Here is a 15656-nt window from a genome sequence, read left to right as displayed (position 1 = left end):
CAACACCGACTGAGCACATTCCTCTGTGAGGCGTGCTATCTGTTCGACCGAATCCAACTCCATACCGAGAAAAGAGATCCTCTGCACAGGGAAGAGTTTGCTCTTTTCCCAGTTGACCTGAAGACCCAACTGGCTGAGGTGTCTGAGCACCAAATCCCTGTGTTCGCACAACTGACCCCGGGACTGTGCTTGAATGAGCCAGTCGTCGAGGTAGTTGAGAATGCGAACACCCTGTTCTCTCATGGGAACAAGGGCTCACTCTACGATTTTCGTAAAGACATGGGGAGACAGGGCCAGCCCGAAAGGTAGGACTCTGTACTGATAGGCCATTCCTGCGCTTTGCGTTCGAAGGTCGAGCATGTGTCACGGAAGAATCGAGACATGGAAGTACGCGTCCTTCAGTTTGATCGCTGCAAACCAATCTCGGGGACGGATGCACTCAAAAATGCGCTTCTGCGTAAGCATTTTGAACGGTAGCTTGTACAGGCTCCGATTCAAAACTTGCAGGTCCAAGATCGGTCGTAACCCACTGCTTTGGGTACAATGAAGTAGGGACTGTAGAACCCTGACCTCATATCGGCTGGAGGGGCCGGCTCGATCGCGTCCTTCGCCAGTAGGACTGCGCTCTCCGCACGCAAGACAGGGGCAACAACATCTTTCACTGTAGGGAATAGGACGCCCCTGAACTTGGGGGGACGCCGGGCGAACTGAATCGCATAGCTGAGCCTGATGGTCTGAGCCAGCAAGACGGACTGGGGAGCGCTAACCAGGCTCACAGAGACCGTACAAGCAGGACCAAAAGGACCACCGGCGTACCCGCAGCGGGGCAGCGAGGTGGAACACAGCGACGCGGCTCAGGGGCTCTCTTTGTGAGGCGGCCCGAAGCGGCGTCACAGTGTGCTAGGCAACACTTACCTGGTTCCATGGATGGACAGAGGGAGCAGTCGAGGCTTTGGCTGCCCGCTGCTCGCTGCTGTCCGCTGGCGACAGAAGAGAGGGATGAGAGTGGTGAGGTTTTTCTCCTCCCACTGCTCTCCAAACCCTCTTCAGACCTGGAAATGGAGGAACTGCCCAGAGCATGCTGGGCCAAAGTTTCTTGCAGGGGACGACACCCTTGGCGACGAGCAGACTGAGGGGCGGCCCAAGAGGAATTCAATGGTTTGTCATGGGAAGCTCCCCGATCCGCTACTAACTGAGGAGAACCGCTGGGCTCAGTCCTCAACAGTGTCACCGAAAAGGCCACCTCGTAAGATGGGAGCATTGAGAAAGCATTTAGCTTGACAACTTCTCGCACCTCACAAGGTAAGCCAGGGGACACTTCTGGACCACTGAGGTGGACATCGTCTGGCTGAGGGCCTGCGGCGTGACTTTGATCACGGTTAGACAACAAGTGCAACAACCTCGCATCTAGAGCGCCGAGCGAGCACTGGGTTGCCGTGACAACCCGCGCTGCAGCCCGGCAGCTGGCCAACAACAGAGGGGACTCAAGCTTCCCGGAGAAAGAAGAGTCATGACCGGCGTGTTGATGTGATCATGTTCCCATATGAAAACATGAAACACCCACGAACATCGTTTCAGCACGCGTCCAGACATGTGAAACAGTAATCGTGGCCGTCAGTGAGGACAGGAACGACCACATCCAGAAACACAAGTAGGATGTCATCTTTAAAAAGACGCGAATCTACTTGTGTAAGCTCTTTCAGGGACTTTACTCTTTTAGAAGTGCTGAAGCACGCAGGGGAACGGCCACCGCAACACAGACAGGGATTGTGTGCAGCCTGTCATGTGCTCTCTCTCTCTCTTTGAAGGCGCTCACTCTTACCAGCCGTAAAAACGGCTTTTCAGCGCTCAAAAGCACACCGTACCAGCCGTGAGAACAGCCTTCTGATGCTGTCAAAACAGCTATTTGCTCAATAACGGCAAACGAAACAAAAAACAGAAAAAGAGAGGACTTTGACCCCGCCGCTGTGCTGTTCGCCAGCACTCGGAAAAAAAGAGAAGTTCAACCAAAAAGCTTGACTCGTCTTCTAGCAGACACTCGCTTGCAGAGAACAGGAACAAACAGCGTTCGGCTCCGAATCGAAAAAGCTGAAGATGCAACCCACCTGCTGCTCATTATATACCCGCGCTGCGAAGCATATGATTGCATGCCAATGTGCATTGGCTCGTTTTAGTTACACTCAAAGTAGATTGGCCTCTCTAGCGAGATTCCTATTCGTCGGTCTGTCCGACGTACGTCGAACGTGACCAACTGAATGGCAACAAAATTTATGAGACAGTTGTTGTCAGATTTCATTGGTGATTTCAAATATGAAATTTAATCAAAAGCTTGGCAAACAGCTTTGGAGAATTTGATGTTTCCCCATTCAAAGAGATAGGAGCTGCACTTGGATGCCCGAGAGGCATTTCAAAGATGGCCACCGAGTGAAATGACTTGTCTTTTGAGGGACTTTGGTTTTAAAGCCCATCCTGTCGTTATCACCGGAAGTAAGATCGAGTTTAAGAAATAAAAATTTTGAATAGATTCTTAACTAACGCCATGATCGAAATCTTGACAAGAAAATGCTTACGGTATTATACAAAGGTCAAAATAGATGTGGAGAAACGCTGTGGAAAATAATAGTTTAATCACAGATATCTTAGCGATTTCCCCACTGAATTTGTTGAAATAACATGCACCCCTTAGTTTTTCAGGGGTTGTGTGAAGAAGAAAAAAAAACAGAAATAAATATTTCTTAAACCTACTCAGGGAAAAGTAGTATTTTTACAAGTTATTGATAACTTGCAGTTTACTCAGTGATTCAGAAGTGGTCCACTGAATCGGGCTACACAGATTGCGCTGTGTTTTGACTCACTAAAAAGAACCGGTTCATAAGAGTCATTTGTTCATAAAATCTGGCTTATATCGACTATATCGGAAAATACAGACAGTGTAAAGCATATTCACTCGTTTGAACCAAAATCATGGAGATAAAACTGACATGAAAAGTAAAATCTCCAAAATGACATTTGTACTTCAGCAGTCATATTTCTTTATTTCAAGCATGAATGAAATGATGAAATTTACTAATTTTCTCAGTAAAATTCTCTTTATAAAGTCTCTCACTGCATAAATGTAAAGATACTTGAGGCTTTGAGTCAAAAGGACTGTTGCACAAGTTTTAAGTTAAACTTGTTGGTGATTGAAGAAATTGAATGTGTTTGTCTCCAGTCTCTACAATAACATGAAGCTGTGAATACTCAACCCAGTCTCATATGAAAATGTATCCTGACTACGTTGGTCCAAAGTGCAAAACGTAGAGGGGTTACAATAATGGCCCTTAAATTGTATGACTGTTACATTTTTTTTTGCCTATTGTTTTGCGTCCAAGTCACGTGACTTTAGAGAGCCCGGCCGTGAGAACAAAAAACATGGCGGACGTTTCTCTACTTTTTAGTGAAAAAACAATATTTGGAGTTAGTTTCTGCATAAAAATAAGTTTTGATTACATTTTTAGCGAGAAATATATATTCTATTTTCATAATATTCACTCAGTGAATGTACATAATCACTCGCTTGCGTGTTGTTGCAAAGATTTTTCTGATCTCGCCAGAATAATGTGAAACTGCTACGTTTTGGTTGCTATGAACAATATTTTATTTTCTGCATCAAAATAAGGTTTGATTACATTTTAAGCAAAATATATATATTTTATTTTCATAATATTCACTCAGTGAATGTACATAATCACTCGCTTGCGCGTTGTTGCAAAGATTTATCTGATCTCGCCAGAATAATGTGAAACTGCTACGTTTTGGTTGCTATGAACAATATTTTGAGTTAGTTTCTGCATCAAAATAAGGTTTGATTACATTTTAAGCAAAAAATATATATTATTTATTTTCATAATATTCACTCAGTGAATGTACATAATCACTCGCTTGCGCGTTGTTGCAAAGATTTATCTGATCTCGCCAGAATAATGTGAAACTGCTACGTTTTGGTTGCTATGAACAATATTTTATTTTCTGCATCAAAATAAGGTTTGATTACATTTTAAGCAAAATATATATATTTTATTTTCATAATATTCACTCAGTGAATGTACATAATCACTCGCTTGCGCGTTGTTGCAAAGATTTATCTGATCTCGCCAGAATAATGTGAAACTGCTACGTTTTGGTTGCTATGAACAATATTTTGAGTTAGTTTCTGCATAAAAATAAGGTTTGATTACATTTTTAGCGAGAAATATATATTCTATTTTCATAATATTCACTCAGTGAATGTCAACCCGTTCTCACTCCTGACCGTTCTCACGCTGAAGAAGTCTCCTTCAGAACACATCGCGATATTTGGCATCAGTTCGCGTGTGCTGGATGTTGGTAAGTAGTCGTAAATACGCTGTTCTAATGTTTGATATAATGTCTTTTCTGTTTGCAGATATTAATCAGATTAACGTTAGCTCCCTCATGTTCAGTCACTGCATTATATCTGTCACCTCCGCTGAGGTTTTGCTTTTCATTGCTTTCTATATTAAATACTAAACTAGGGTGATTAAACACTGTCACGTGACGTGCAATATATTGCACAATATATATAACATATTCATATCAGTTTCAAAGTAGTACAAGTGTAGTTTCAAAATGGTATTTGTTGTAGAAGCACGGTAAAAAACAACACTTACCATGCTTTTTACCACAGTATTGGTCGTTTTAATGTGATTTTTGTTGTAAATACAGAGTGACCACAACACTTATCATGCTTTTAATGCCTAATAATGTTAAATCCAAAAACTGTAAGGTCAATAAGAACTTCTTTCCTATATATATTTATATATAAACCTATATATTATAAATAATGATATTTTCTTTTCTCTTGTTTTAGCTGAAAAGACAAAAAGGGCCTTTCGGAAATGGATGAAGGAGACAGAAAGCTGCAAAGGCAAATAATTGCAATGGTATGTGTGTGTTGCTTTTAACCCTTTATCAAACATTTTATCAAGCATTTGTTAAATAGTCTCACAGTAAATTAAAATTAAAGTCAAATCCTGTACATATTTATCACCTTATTTGTAAATCAGTTGTGCCCCTTCTTGGACAGTTGGACGTCCCACACATAAAAGTTTATATTAATTCCATTGAATTCTTTAAAATGATTACAGATTGGGCCCAAAATGTTCCAATGATACATGATGTCTCTCTGCACCTCATAACTACCTCTGTTTGCAAGAGTGGAAATTATCATTTGACTTGTCACATGACATCAGATATTCGATTATTTTGTCATAATCAAAATAATTGAATATCTGATGTCTATTCAATATCTAATCAGTTACACTGCTGATAATGTCCTGCTTGCATGTGAAACATGTTATTTATTTATTTATTCTTTTAAATATAAATATAGCTTGCTATTAAAGACATATGTTTAATCATGGAAATGCCCACATATCAGTGAACTTATTACATAAATGCATTTAACATTTAATTATGCAACACTCTTTACAGAAGGAAATCCTACAGTTATGTGTAAATTGACAACTTGAATGTGATGTAATAAATTTACCTTCCTTTCTGTCTTGCAGGATTACTTGCAGATTACTTAGTCCTTCTTTTTAGGATCTCTACAACATCAAACTCAACAGCTCTTTTAAGAGCCGACCCTCACAAGAGCTACTAGTGAGTCGCTGCAAACCTGCCGTGATCAGCCCTTTCCAGGTAAAGTTTCTAGATATTTAAATCAGTATTTACTCATCAAATGCTCTCCTGGATGGTATGGTAAATTAACTTATTTATAACTGTCTCAATTTGTATGTTTTAAGAACAAGAGTAATTGCACACAGAGTAAGTAGAGACTTTCTTGTTTTTCTGTGCAGAGAAGGAAGACCAGTCCTTATATCAAAGCAAGCTCATCGAAGTCCTTTGTTTAGGGTGAGGAAGGAACATGACCATCTCATGCCCAAAGAAGACAGAAGTCCATTGGTATGTCTTGTGTTGAGGCAATGCTGTAATATGTAGTACAGAATTTAATGTTGTTCTCTCAAAGGACTATTAAGTTCTTAAAAAGTTCTTAAAAACTGTTCCTTCTGTTTTTTTTTGTCTGTTTGTTTGTTTGTTTTTTTAGATAAAAGCAGACAGGGAAGCTTTGGAAGATAATGAGTTAATATAATATAATATAGTATAATAGGAATTAAATAGTAAATGTTCTTTAAATTATGTGTAATACTTTTTTTGGCTTGAAATAAGGCCTTATACTGCACAGACCTAAAACATTGTATTTGTGTTTTAAAACAGATAGCAAGTGAAGTCACTAACAGAAGATCCTAGAGGAAAAACGACTGATGTGCAGCTACGGAGGAACACAAGAGGCAGAAACTATGCATGGCCATGGCTTCTTCATGAGTACGGTAAGTCCTGTGCCTATTCTTAATTCTTGCCTTAAAGTTTTTATTGCAGTATTTTAACAATTTTACATTGTACAGGTTATCACTTGGTTTTTGACCAAATTATGCTCTTGAAACAAGAAACAGAAGAGTATGTTGTCCTGAAAGAAATCAAGGCTCAAAAGAGAGCATGCCTTTCTAAAAGATCTTTTAAAACAGGTTGCTGTTAATATGGGTAAAACAGTTTTTGTTCAGTACTTAGCTTACAGTCTGTGCTGCATTTTTATTATAATATATATATTATGTACTGCTGTTTTGTAAAGTTAAATCAGGAACAGGCAACTCTAGCCCTTTTGCTGTCTCCTTTTTGAGGTGGAGAGTTTACCTCCAACCATAATTGAGCACACCTGAAAATTTTAACCAAAGTCTTCAGGTGTACTTATAGACAGTTATAGGCAGTTGGGTTTGAGGTTGAGGCTAAATCTACAGGACCGTGGACGCTGAGGGCCAGAGTAGCCCACCACTGTTTAAATCATGCAGAACATAAGCTGACCTGGCTGTCCATTAAACTACTTAACTTGAATTGTCTGTGTTTTTTTGTTTTACTTTTAGACCAGGACTGAAGAACGCCTGACAATGGGATGTTAAGACTTCTTCCTCTGGTTGAGAAAAAGCTACAGCACATCAGTGATCACATCTTCTGGTCATTAGTTGTACTGTAGAGTACAACTGAACAAACTGTTTAGAAGAAGAAGAACATGAACATGATAGAGACATGTACAGGGAAGAGCAAGAACCCAGTTCAGCTGTGATAATGAATCTTTATTTTAAACTCAATATCAAATCTGTTTTCTGGATCATAGTTGACTGGATGGGATTCTGTGGCGCTCATTTGTGCAATAGGAGTAAAGTCTGTGAATGGATTATTATGACGTTAACGTATTTTTGAAGACACGTTTTTATTTATCTTGAATCTCATTTGTCTTTATGCAAATTTCAACCTTATGCTGTATCCTCCAATAAAGTGTTGTGTAATAAATTATGATGAACGTGGTGTTTGGTAGAGTAAATACAATTTAACTAAGCTGAGTTTATTTCATAATTTAAAAAAATGACATATAATTTCCATGATTGTTTTACTTATTAATACATAAATATATATTACATAAATATTTTCGATCTAATTCATGATATTTGGGACAACAATGCACCAAAAGTTGCATATACTTTCATGTTGTGACAAGGATGGCAGTTTCCAGATAAATAAAGGGAAGGAATGTGAATAAAGAGAGGCTGCAGTGGGTTATACTGATACAAACACTTCAAGCAGAGTTGAAGAAGATCGATGTTGATCATTCTGGTACATCTACTACTGCATTCAAAATGACAGCTGGACATTACTGATGTCAGGCATGTGAGGAGCAAGAAGAGGGGGTGATAATGACATTTTGGCACAGTTTCTTATTTTACTGAATAGTGCATTATCCTTGTGTAACAGTAATAGTGAAGTGTAAATATAAATAGTTTTTAGTTTACTGCCAACACTGGCAGCTGGATAATGGCAAGTTGTGGGTTCATCCATTATATTTATTGGTGTTCATACAAAAAAAAAAGCAAAGAAATAATCAACTACTATTCAATTAATAAATTATTATTATTATTATTATTATTATTATTATTATTGTATTACAACATTTTGTTATAATATTTCCATATTTCATCAGATGGTCTCACAATACCCATCAAAAACCTATACAAGCATGATGTTAGAATGGAAAATGAGGAAATGATAAAATACTCCAATATTTAAATGTGATTCAACAAAGTTTGTTATCCATGATGAGGAGTACACACCTGTGTAGATTTTAATGCCCTTCCACCCCCAAGGGGCCAGTACCGGCCCCTGGAAGAGCAAAAAAATGCACATTTCAAATGGCTGTAACTCAAAGTCCGGTTAGCGTATCAAAGAGAAAATCAACAGGACAACTGCTTATGCTATGATTACTAAATAATGTTGGGCACAGTTTTCAGACATACATGGAAAGCTGGCATAAAGGTTTTTTAATAGTGATTACAGTAAAATATTACATTTCAGCCTGTCCCTCATATATGTAATAAATGTTTGCACAATAAACATATTTAAATATCGAGTTGTCCATTAAAGATCTTATTATTTTAACATTTATCATTTCTTTACTAAACGTTTTAAACTACATTACCCATATGTCTCTGTCATTCTATCAATGAACGGGAAACATGGCGCTGTAGTTCATTGAGAAGCTAGGGTTAGGGTTGGGATCTCGGTAAAGGAGTAATTTCTCACAACATGGAAACACTTTATAGTTCACTTAATGTATGAGTAACGTAATATTCACACTAAAACAAACTTTGTAAGATAAAGCGCCGTTTTATATGGGTTGAAAGGTAGTCCAATCACAGCGAGTTCTGCGATAGAGTCACAGCCAATCACAACACAGCTGAACAGATGCGTCACGCTTACTTGTCCATTTATGGTAAATGACGACAGATCTCCTTCGGTTCCGGCTGACGAGAAAGATTCCTTAAATATATAATTAATCTAATTAAATATGATAAAAATCACATTTTACAACGAAAGACTCCTTTGTGTTTTAAACTGATGCATAAATATATTTGAAAGAGATATAATTGCATCTACTAAAGTGCTTCTAACATTTACAGTAGATATGTAGTATATTAAAGGTATACATTTAATCACTTATTTATACCATTCTTCACCATTTGAACTCTTGGAATTAAAATAAATATAAATAAAAGCATAATGAATGTACTCGATTTTGTAATCATATTCCAATATGTAGTGTCAAAGACAAATGTAGGCCCCAAACTACTGCACAACAGTATAAAAATCAGTTAATTGTGAGAAAAAAATATATCCAGTTACAGACGCAATCTATTATAGTGAAATATAACTACACAAATCGATATGATGAAGTATTATTTTTACAAACCAAGAGATGAGATAAAATTCCATGTGAAAATATGTTTCTTTAAAGAATAGGGGGAAAAAATAACATTTTACATTCTCAACTTTAATACAATATAATATTGTGTTTATTGTTCACTTTTACTGTAACTAAATGAAAGGCAAATTCAAATAGTTAATGCATTTTATAAATGTTAAATATTTTCAGCAATAAAATGCTTCTATAAAATACATTCATGGGTATGTTACATTTACATTATCCAGGTACTGATATAATGATACCATAGATGTAGTTAAGGTGGACATTTACTATAGTGACACTGTAAAAAAAGGTTTAATGAAACAAAATGCAAGACATTTTCAAGTCCATCTAAATGAAGAGGTAACAAACTCACAGAATAATGTCCAGAATGTCAATGTGTCATTTCTGTAATACTCTATATCAGCACCAAACAGAATTAAATAAATATTGATTGTTCTCAGAGGGTTTTCCTGAACACTCTCACTAACTTCAATTGTTCGGACAAACACCTGCTATACACACATGCAGAAATACATATTTGACTATAGTCGCAGCATTACTAGAACTTTTACCAAAACTCCGGATGAGCACTGGTGCTTCTTTGGTAAAGGCAAGAATATGGAAAAAGATAAATTACTATTTTCAATATTGGTTCTGCACGTTTCAAGGAGATCATAAGGAGGAGTCCACGTGAAGACTTTTAAAAACTGTGACAGAGTGAAGGGTGCACCTCCCTGGACACACCCTAAGCATGACCAAACAACAACACCCAAAGACAGATATGAAGTGGACACCACCAGGAGAATGCAGGGGAAGACATGGAAACGAAGGCCTGAAGAATGTTGGTGTCCCATGGGAAGATGTGGAGAATGTGGTCACAGATTGGATACGTTGGAGGACACTTGTTACCCAATGTGCCTAGCACAGCACTTGATGATGATCTTGCACTTGTGAGTTCATACATAACCGTAGGATTTCCTTCTGTAAAGAGTGTTGCACAATTAAATGTTAAATGCATTTATGTAATAAGTTCACTGATGTGTGGGCATTTCCATGATTAAAAGTATAGCAAGCTATATTCATATTTTAAAAAATAAAAAATAAAAATAAAAAAATAACATGTTTCACATGCAAGCAGGACATTATCAGCAGTGTAACTGATTAGATATTGAATAGACATCAGATATTCAATTATTTTGATTATGACAAAATAATCGAATATCTGATGTCATGTGACAAGTCAAATGATAATTTCCACTCTTGCAAACAGAGGTAGTTATGAGGTGCAGAGAGACATCATGTATCATTGGAACATTTTGGGCCCAATCTGTAATCATTTTAAAGAATTCAATGGAATTAATATAAACTTTTATGTGTGGGACGTCCAACTGTCCAAGAAGGGGCACAACTGATTTACAAATAAGGTGATAAATATGTACAGGATTTGACTTTAATTTTAATTTACTGTGAGACTATTTAACAAATGCTTGATAAAATGTTTGATAAAGGGTTAAAAGCAACACACACATACCATTGCAATTATTTGCCTTTGCAGCTTTCTGTCTCCTTCATCCATTTCCGAAAGGCCCTTTTTGTCTTTTCAGCTAAAACAAGAGAAAAGAAAATATCATTATTTATAATATATAGGTTTATATATAAATATATATAGGAAAGAAGTTCTTATTGACCTTACAGTTTTTGGATTTAACATTATTAGGCATTAAAAGCATGATAAGTGTTGTGGTCACTCTGTATTTACAACAAAAATCACATTAAAACGACCAATACTGTGGTAAAAAGCATGGTAAGTGTTGTTTTTTACCGTGCTTCTACAACAAATACCATTTTGAAACTACACTTGTACTACTTTGAAACTGATATGAATATGTTATATTGTGCAATATATTGCACGTCACGTGACAGTGTTTAATCACCCTAGTTTAGTATTTAATATAGAAAGCAATGAAAAGCAAAACCTCAGCGGAGGTGACAGATATAATGCAGTGACTGAACATGAGGGAGCTAACGTTAATCTGATTAATATCTGCAAACAGAAAAGACATTATATCAAACATTAGAACAGCGTATTTACGACTACTTACCAACATCCAGCACACGCGAACTGATGCCAAATATCGCGATGTGTTCTGAAGGAGACTTCTTCAGCGTGAGAACGGTCAGGAGTGAGAACGGGTTGACATTCACTGAGTGAATATTATGAAAATAGAATATATATTTCTCGCTAAAAATGTAATCAAACCTTATTTTTATGCAGAAACTAACTCAAAATATTGTTCATAGCAACCAAAACGTAGCAGTTTCACATTATTCTGGCGAGATCAGATAAATCTTTGCAACAACGCGCAAGCGAGTGATTATGTACATTCACTGAGTGAATATTATGAAAATAAATAATATATATTTTTTGCTTAAAATGTAATCAAACCTTATTTTGATGCAGAAAATAAAATATTGTTCATAGCAACCAAAACGTAGCAGTTTCACATTATTCTGGCGAGATCAGAAAAATCTTTGCAACAACGCGCAAGCGAGTGATTATGTACATTCACTGAGTGAATATTATGAAAATAGAATATATATTTCTCGCTAAAAATGTAATCAAAACTTATTTTTTATGCAGAAACTAACTCCAAATATTGTTTTTTCACTAAAAAGTAGAGAAATGTCCGCCATGTTTTTTGTTCTCACGGCCGGGCTCTCTAAAGTCACGTGACTTGGACGCAAAACAATAGGCAAAAAAAAAATGTAACAGTCATACAATTTAAGGGCCATTATTGTAACCCCTCTACATTTTGCACTTTGGACCAACGTAGTCAGGATACGTTTTCATATGAGACTGGGTTGGAATACTGTGTTCTCTATAGATCGATGAACACACACTCACAGAGCAGTGGAGCCAGCACAGTAAAGATGGTAAAGTCCCGTTTCCCATCTACACCGTGATCGACAAGACGTGCAAACACCACAATATCGGAGGTCTGTGTTTGTCTGAAGAGAGAGAGAGATAATGTGCTTGTTTCAGCTGTTATATAGACGTGTTTCTGTCTGCAGACCCCTGGTTTGAGATCACTCCTCATGAAGCAGGTTATTCTCTCACTGGAGCGTTTGTGGACGCCTCCAACTTTGGCAGCAAGTTTCACAAAGGCTCCAAGAAAAATCAGCAGGATGAATTTGACATGCTGTACCTGCAAGGTAACAAACTCTGTTACAGGAGAGTTTAATATTATTTGTAATATCTTATGTTATACATTGTACACTTACGGTCAGGTTGGTGAAAGGGAAGGAGCGAGGACTCGATGCAGGGAAAGGAAGGGCTTTATTAATAATAAAAATAAAAACAAAAACACAACAAAAACAACCCCGAGGGGGAAAACAGACTATAACTTAACTTGACTCGACTCGACTCGACTCGGACTCGGACTCGGACTTGGACTTGACACAAAATGAATAATATGACAACGAACCAGCACAGGACTGCAAACACAAGGAGAATAAATAGGAGAGCAAATAAGGCAGGTAATGAGGGAGGACAGGTGGGGCAAATCAACCAATAATGAGGTAACAAGGTGGGCGGGGTCAAGACAATAGACATGAGCACATGGCACAAAGAAACACATGACAAGCCATGTGCTCACACCAAACAAAACAAAGACACAAGCACATGGCCAATGAAGACAAATCACAAGCCATGTGCTTACACAAGACGAGACATGAACACGTGACTATGAAAACTCATAAGCCATGTGTTCACACAAAACAAGACAACATGAGAGTATGCAGCCCGTGAAACACAGACTGCGTGCTACACAACACAAGACAAAAACACAACATGAAAGCACGCGGCAGGTGGAAATCACCGCGTGCTACACAAAACATGAGACAAGAGCGCACGGCAAGTGAAAGTACACACAAACCGTGCGCTCACAATAAAGACAGGACTGGGAGCGCGAGTGTCCGAATCCCGACACGAAACCGAAACCAAAGTAGACACGAGTGCTGGGATCCGAACGGCACGCTCCCAACATGAAACAAGGCACGCAGACAAAAAAGCGCAGAGCCCCGAGAACACTCAAGACCATACGCTCACACAAAAACACGACAAGAACGGGAGTGTCAGAACTCTGTCACAAAACAAGAAATAAACTAGACAGACAGAACCCTGACACTTACGTTATTGACCTAAATCTCAAGTCTGTATTATTAGCTTATGGCATAAAAATATGTACTATGTTATGTGTTAGGTTGTCCACTGTTTTATTGTAAACTTCATGTTTGCTGATATTCTCTGTTTTTCTGCAGCTCTATGCGGAAGCGCTTTAGCTGATGAAGTGGAGATTAAGAAACAGCTCTGTCAAAAGATAAAAGGTTCTGAGGACTGAATTCAGCTTAAATTTAACAGTTATTTCATTACCATCCATTTGATTTTATTTGTTTGTTTTGTTTTTCAGATTTATTTCAATCAAAGGAAACAATATTTCAGGAATCGAGGAAGGGTAAAGCATTTATTAGGTTTTATTTATAAATTTCAACTATTAACAGCCCTGATTTGATGTTTTTGAAAGAAGTCTCTTCTGCTCATGAGGCTTCATTTATTTGATCAAAATACAGTAAAAACTGTAATATTTAAAATATTTTTACAATTTAAAATAACATATAATATTAAGTAAAATGTAATTTATTCCTGTGATCAAAGCTGAATTTTCAGCATCATTACTCCAGTCTTCAGTGTCACATGATCCTTTAGAAATCATTCTAATATGCTGATTTGCTGCTCAAGAAAAAAAATTGGATTATTATCAATGTTGAAAATAGTTTCTTTTATATATATTTTAATGGAAATCATGATACTTTTTTCAGGATTTTTGATGAATAAAAAAAAAATGGCATTTATTTGAAATGGAAATCTTTATAAATGTTTATACTGTCACATTTGTTGAATAAAAGTATCCATTTTATCTCACCCCAAACTTTTGAATAGTAGTGCATTACAGTTTTCAAAAAAATATCTATATATGATAACAATAATAATAATAATAATAATAATATTAATAAGAAATGTTTCTTCAGCAACAAATCATCATATTGGAATGATTTCTAAAGGATCATGAGACACTGAAGACTGGAGTAATGATGCTGAAAATTGAAATTTTATAGAACAGCATGAGAGGAGACTGGAAGCATTGGAGAGCAGAGCAGGGACGGAAGAAATCTTTGTGGCGGGATTCGAACTCAGGAGGGGAGAAGAGGTACTGCACATATCAGAGTACAGACAAGAAGATCCAACCACTCCAGCTTCAGATGAGGAGTGTTACCAGATGCTCATGAACCTCGTGGACATGAATCTTTCTGTTTTGACTGGCAAAGATCCTTCTGCTTTTGATGAATCCATCAGGACACTGAACGGTAACAAGCCACTGATTGGTCTGTATGTCCATCACAGCCTTGTGTTCACGTCTTAATGAACGTTTTAGGGCCCATTTGCACTGAGGATGATAACTAGATATATTGCTCTAAATATAAAAGAATAGCAGAGTCCACACCACAACTGTAACGGCGCAGAGAAACAATATCATTGGAATCACTTTCAGAAAGATTTTTTCCAGCTGATGAACAATAGAAACATTGACAGCCAATCAGAATCCATCCTGCTTAAAGAGCTTAAGCATTTAAAGCGACAGATGACAAAACTGCAGCTTGCGCTTAAAGGGTTAGTTCACCTAAAAATATTAATATAAAGATTAGTATTTTGTAAATAAAGTGCTACATTTTGTTTTTTGCACAAACAAAGCACTCACGTCACTTCATAAAATTGAGGTTGGGACTCACATGGGTTAATTTAAAGAGATAGTTCAGCCAGAAATGACAATTCTGTCATAATTTACTCACCCTCAATTAGTTTCTTTCTTTTGTACATAAAAGAAGATGTTTGAAAGATAATGTGTATTTATGTGTTATTATGTGATTATGTGTAACTAAACAGTTGATGGACATTGACTTAAATAGTAGGAAAAAAAATACTTTGGAAGTCAGTGAGGTCCGTCAACAGTTTGGTTACCAACATTCTTCAAATTATCTTCTTTTGCATTCAGCAAAATAAATAAATTCATACAGGTTTAGAACAAGAATTATAGTTTTTGGGTAAACTAACACCTTAATAAACGGAATGATATTGTGCGTTGGTCTGGACGATGTGAACGCTAAAATAGTTATCATCCTTGATGTGAACAGGCCTTTAGATTTGAGAAGGAAACTTTAAAAAAAATAAATAAATAAATTAAAAATA

At 37.1% G+C, this 15656-nt stretch overlaps 1 protein-coding gene and 1 long non-coding RNA gene across 2 annotated transcripts in view; both read left to right on the top strand.

The window, feature by feature from the left end:
- The window catches only part of LOC137035020 (cytosolic phospholipase A2 gamma-like), a 30219-nt gene that overhangs the window by 6993 nt on the left and 7570 nt on the right, over positions 1 to 15656 (top strand). The window contains exons 7-11 of the mRNA XM_067408265.1: positions 12238 to 12349; positions 12425 to 12565; positions 13673 to 13738; positions 13862 to 13882; positions 14618 to 14776. Of these exons, the coding sequence (XP_067264366.1) occupies positions 12238 to 12349; positions 12425 to 12565; positions 13673 to 13738; positions 13862 to 13882; positions 14618 to 14776 (499 nt within the window). The remainder of the gene's footprint in view (positions 1 to 12237; positions 12350 to 12424; positions 12566 to 13672; positions 13739 to 13861; positions 13883 to 14617; positions 14777 to 15656) is intronic.
- LOC137034806 (uncharacterized) lies at positions 4382 to 7412 on the top strand. The gene is made up of 5 exons (XR_010896984.1): positions 4382 to 4940; positions 5568 to 5700; positions 5859 to 5964; positions 6277 to 6389; positions 6978 to 7412. It is a non-coding gene; the product is annotated as an uncharacterized lncRNA (long non-coding RNA).

The sequence above is a fragment of the Chanodichthys erythropterus genome, chromosome 13, assembly GCF_024489055.1.
Source record: "Chanodichthys erythropterus isolate Z2021 chromosome 13, ASM2448905v1, whole genome shotgun sequence".
In the NCBI taxonomy this organism is placed as follows: domain Eukaryota; kingdom Metazoa; phylum Chordata; class Actinopteri; order Cypriniformes; family Xenocyprididae; genus Chanodichthys; species Chanodichthys erythropterus.
This window is presented reverse-complemented; position numbering and strand designations above follow the sequence as displayed.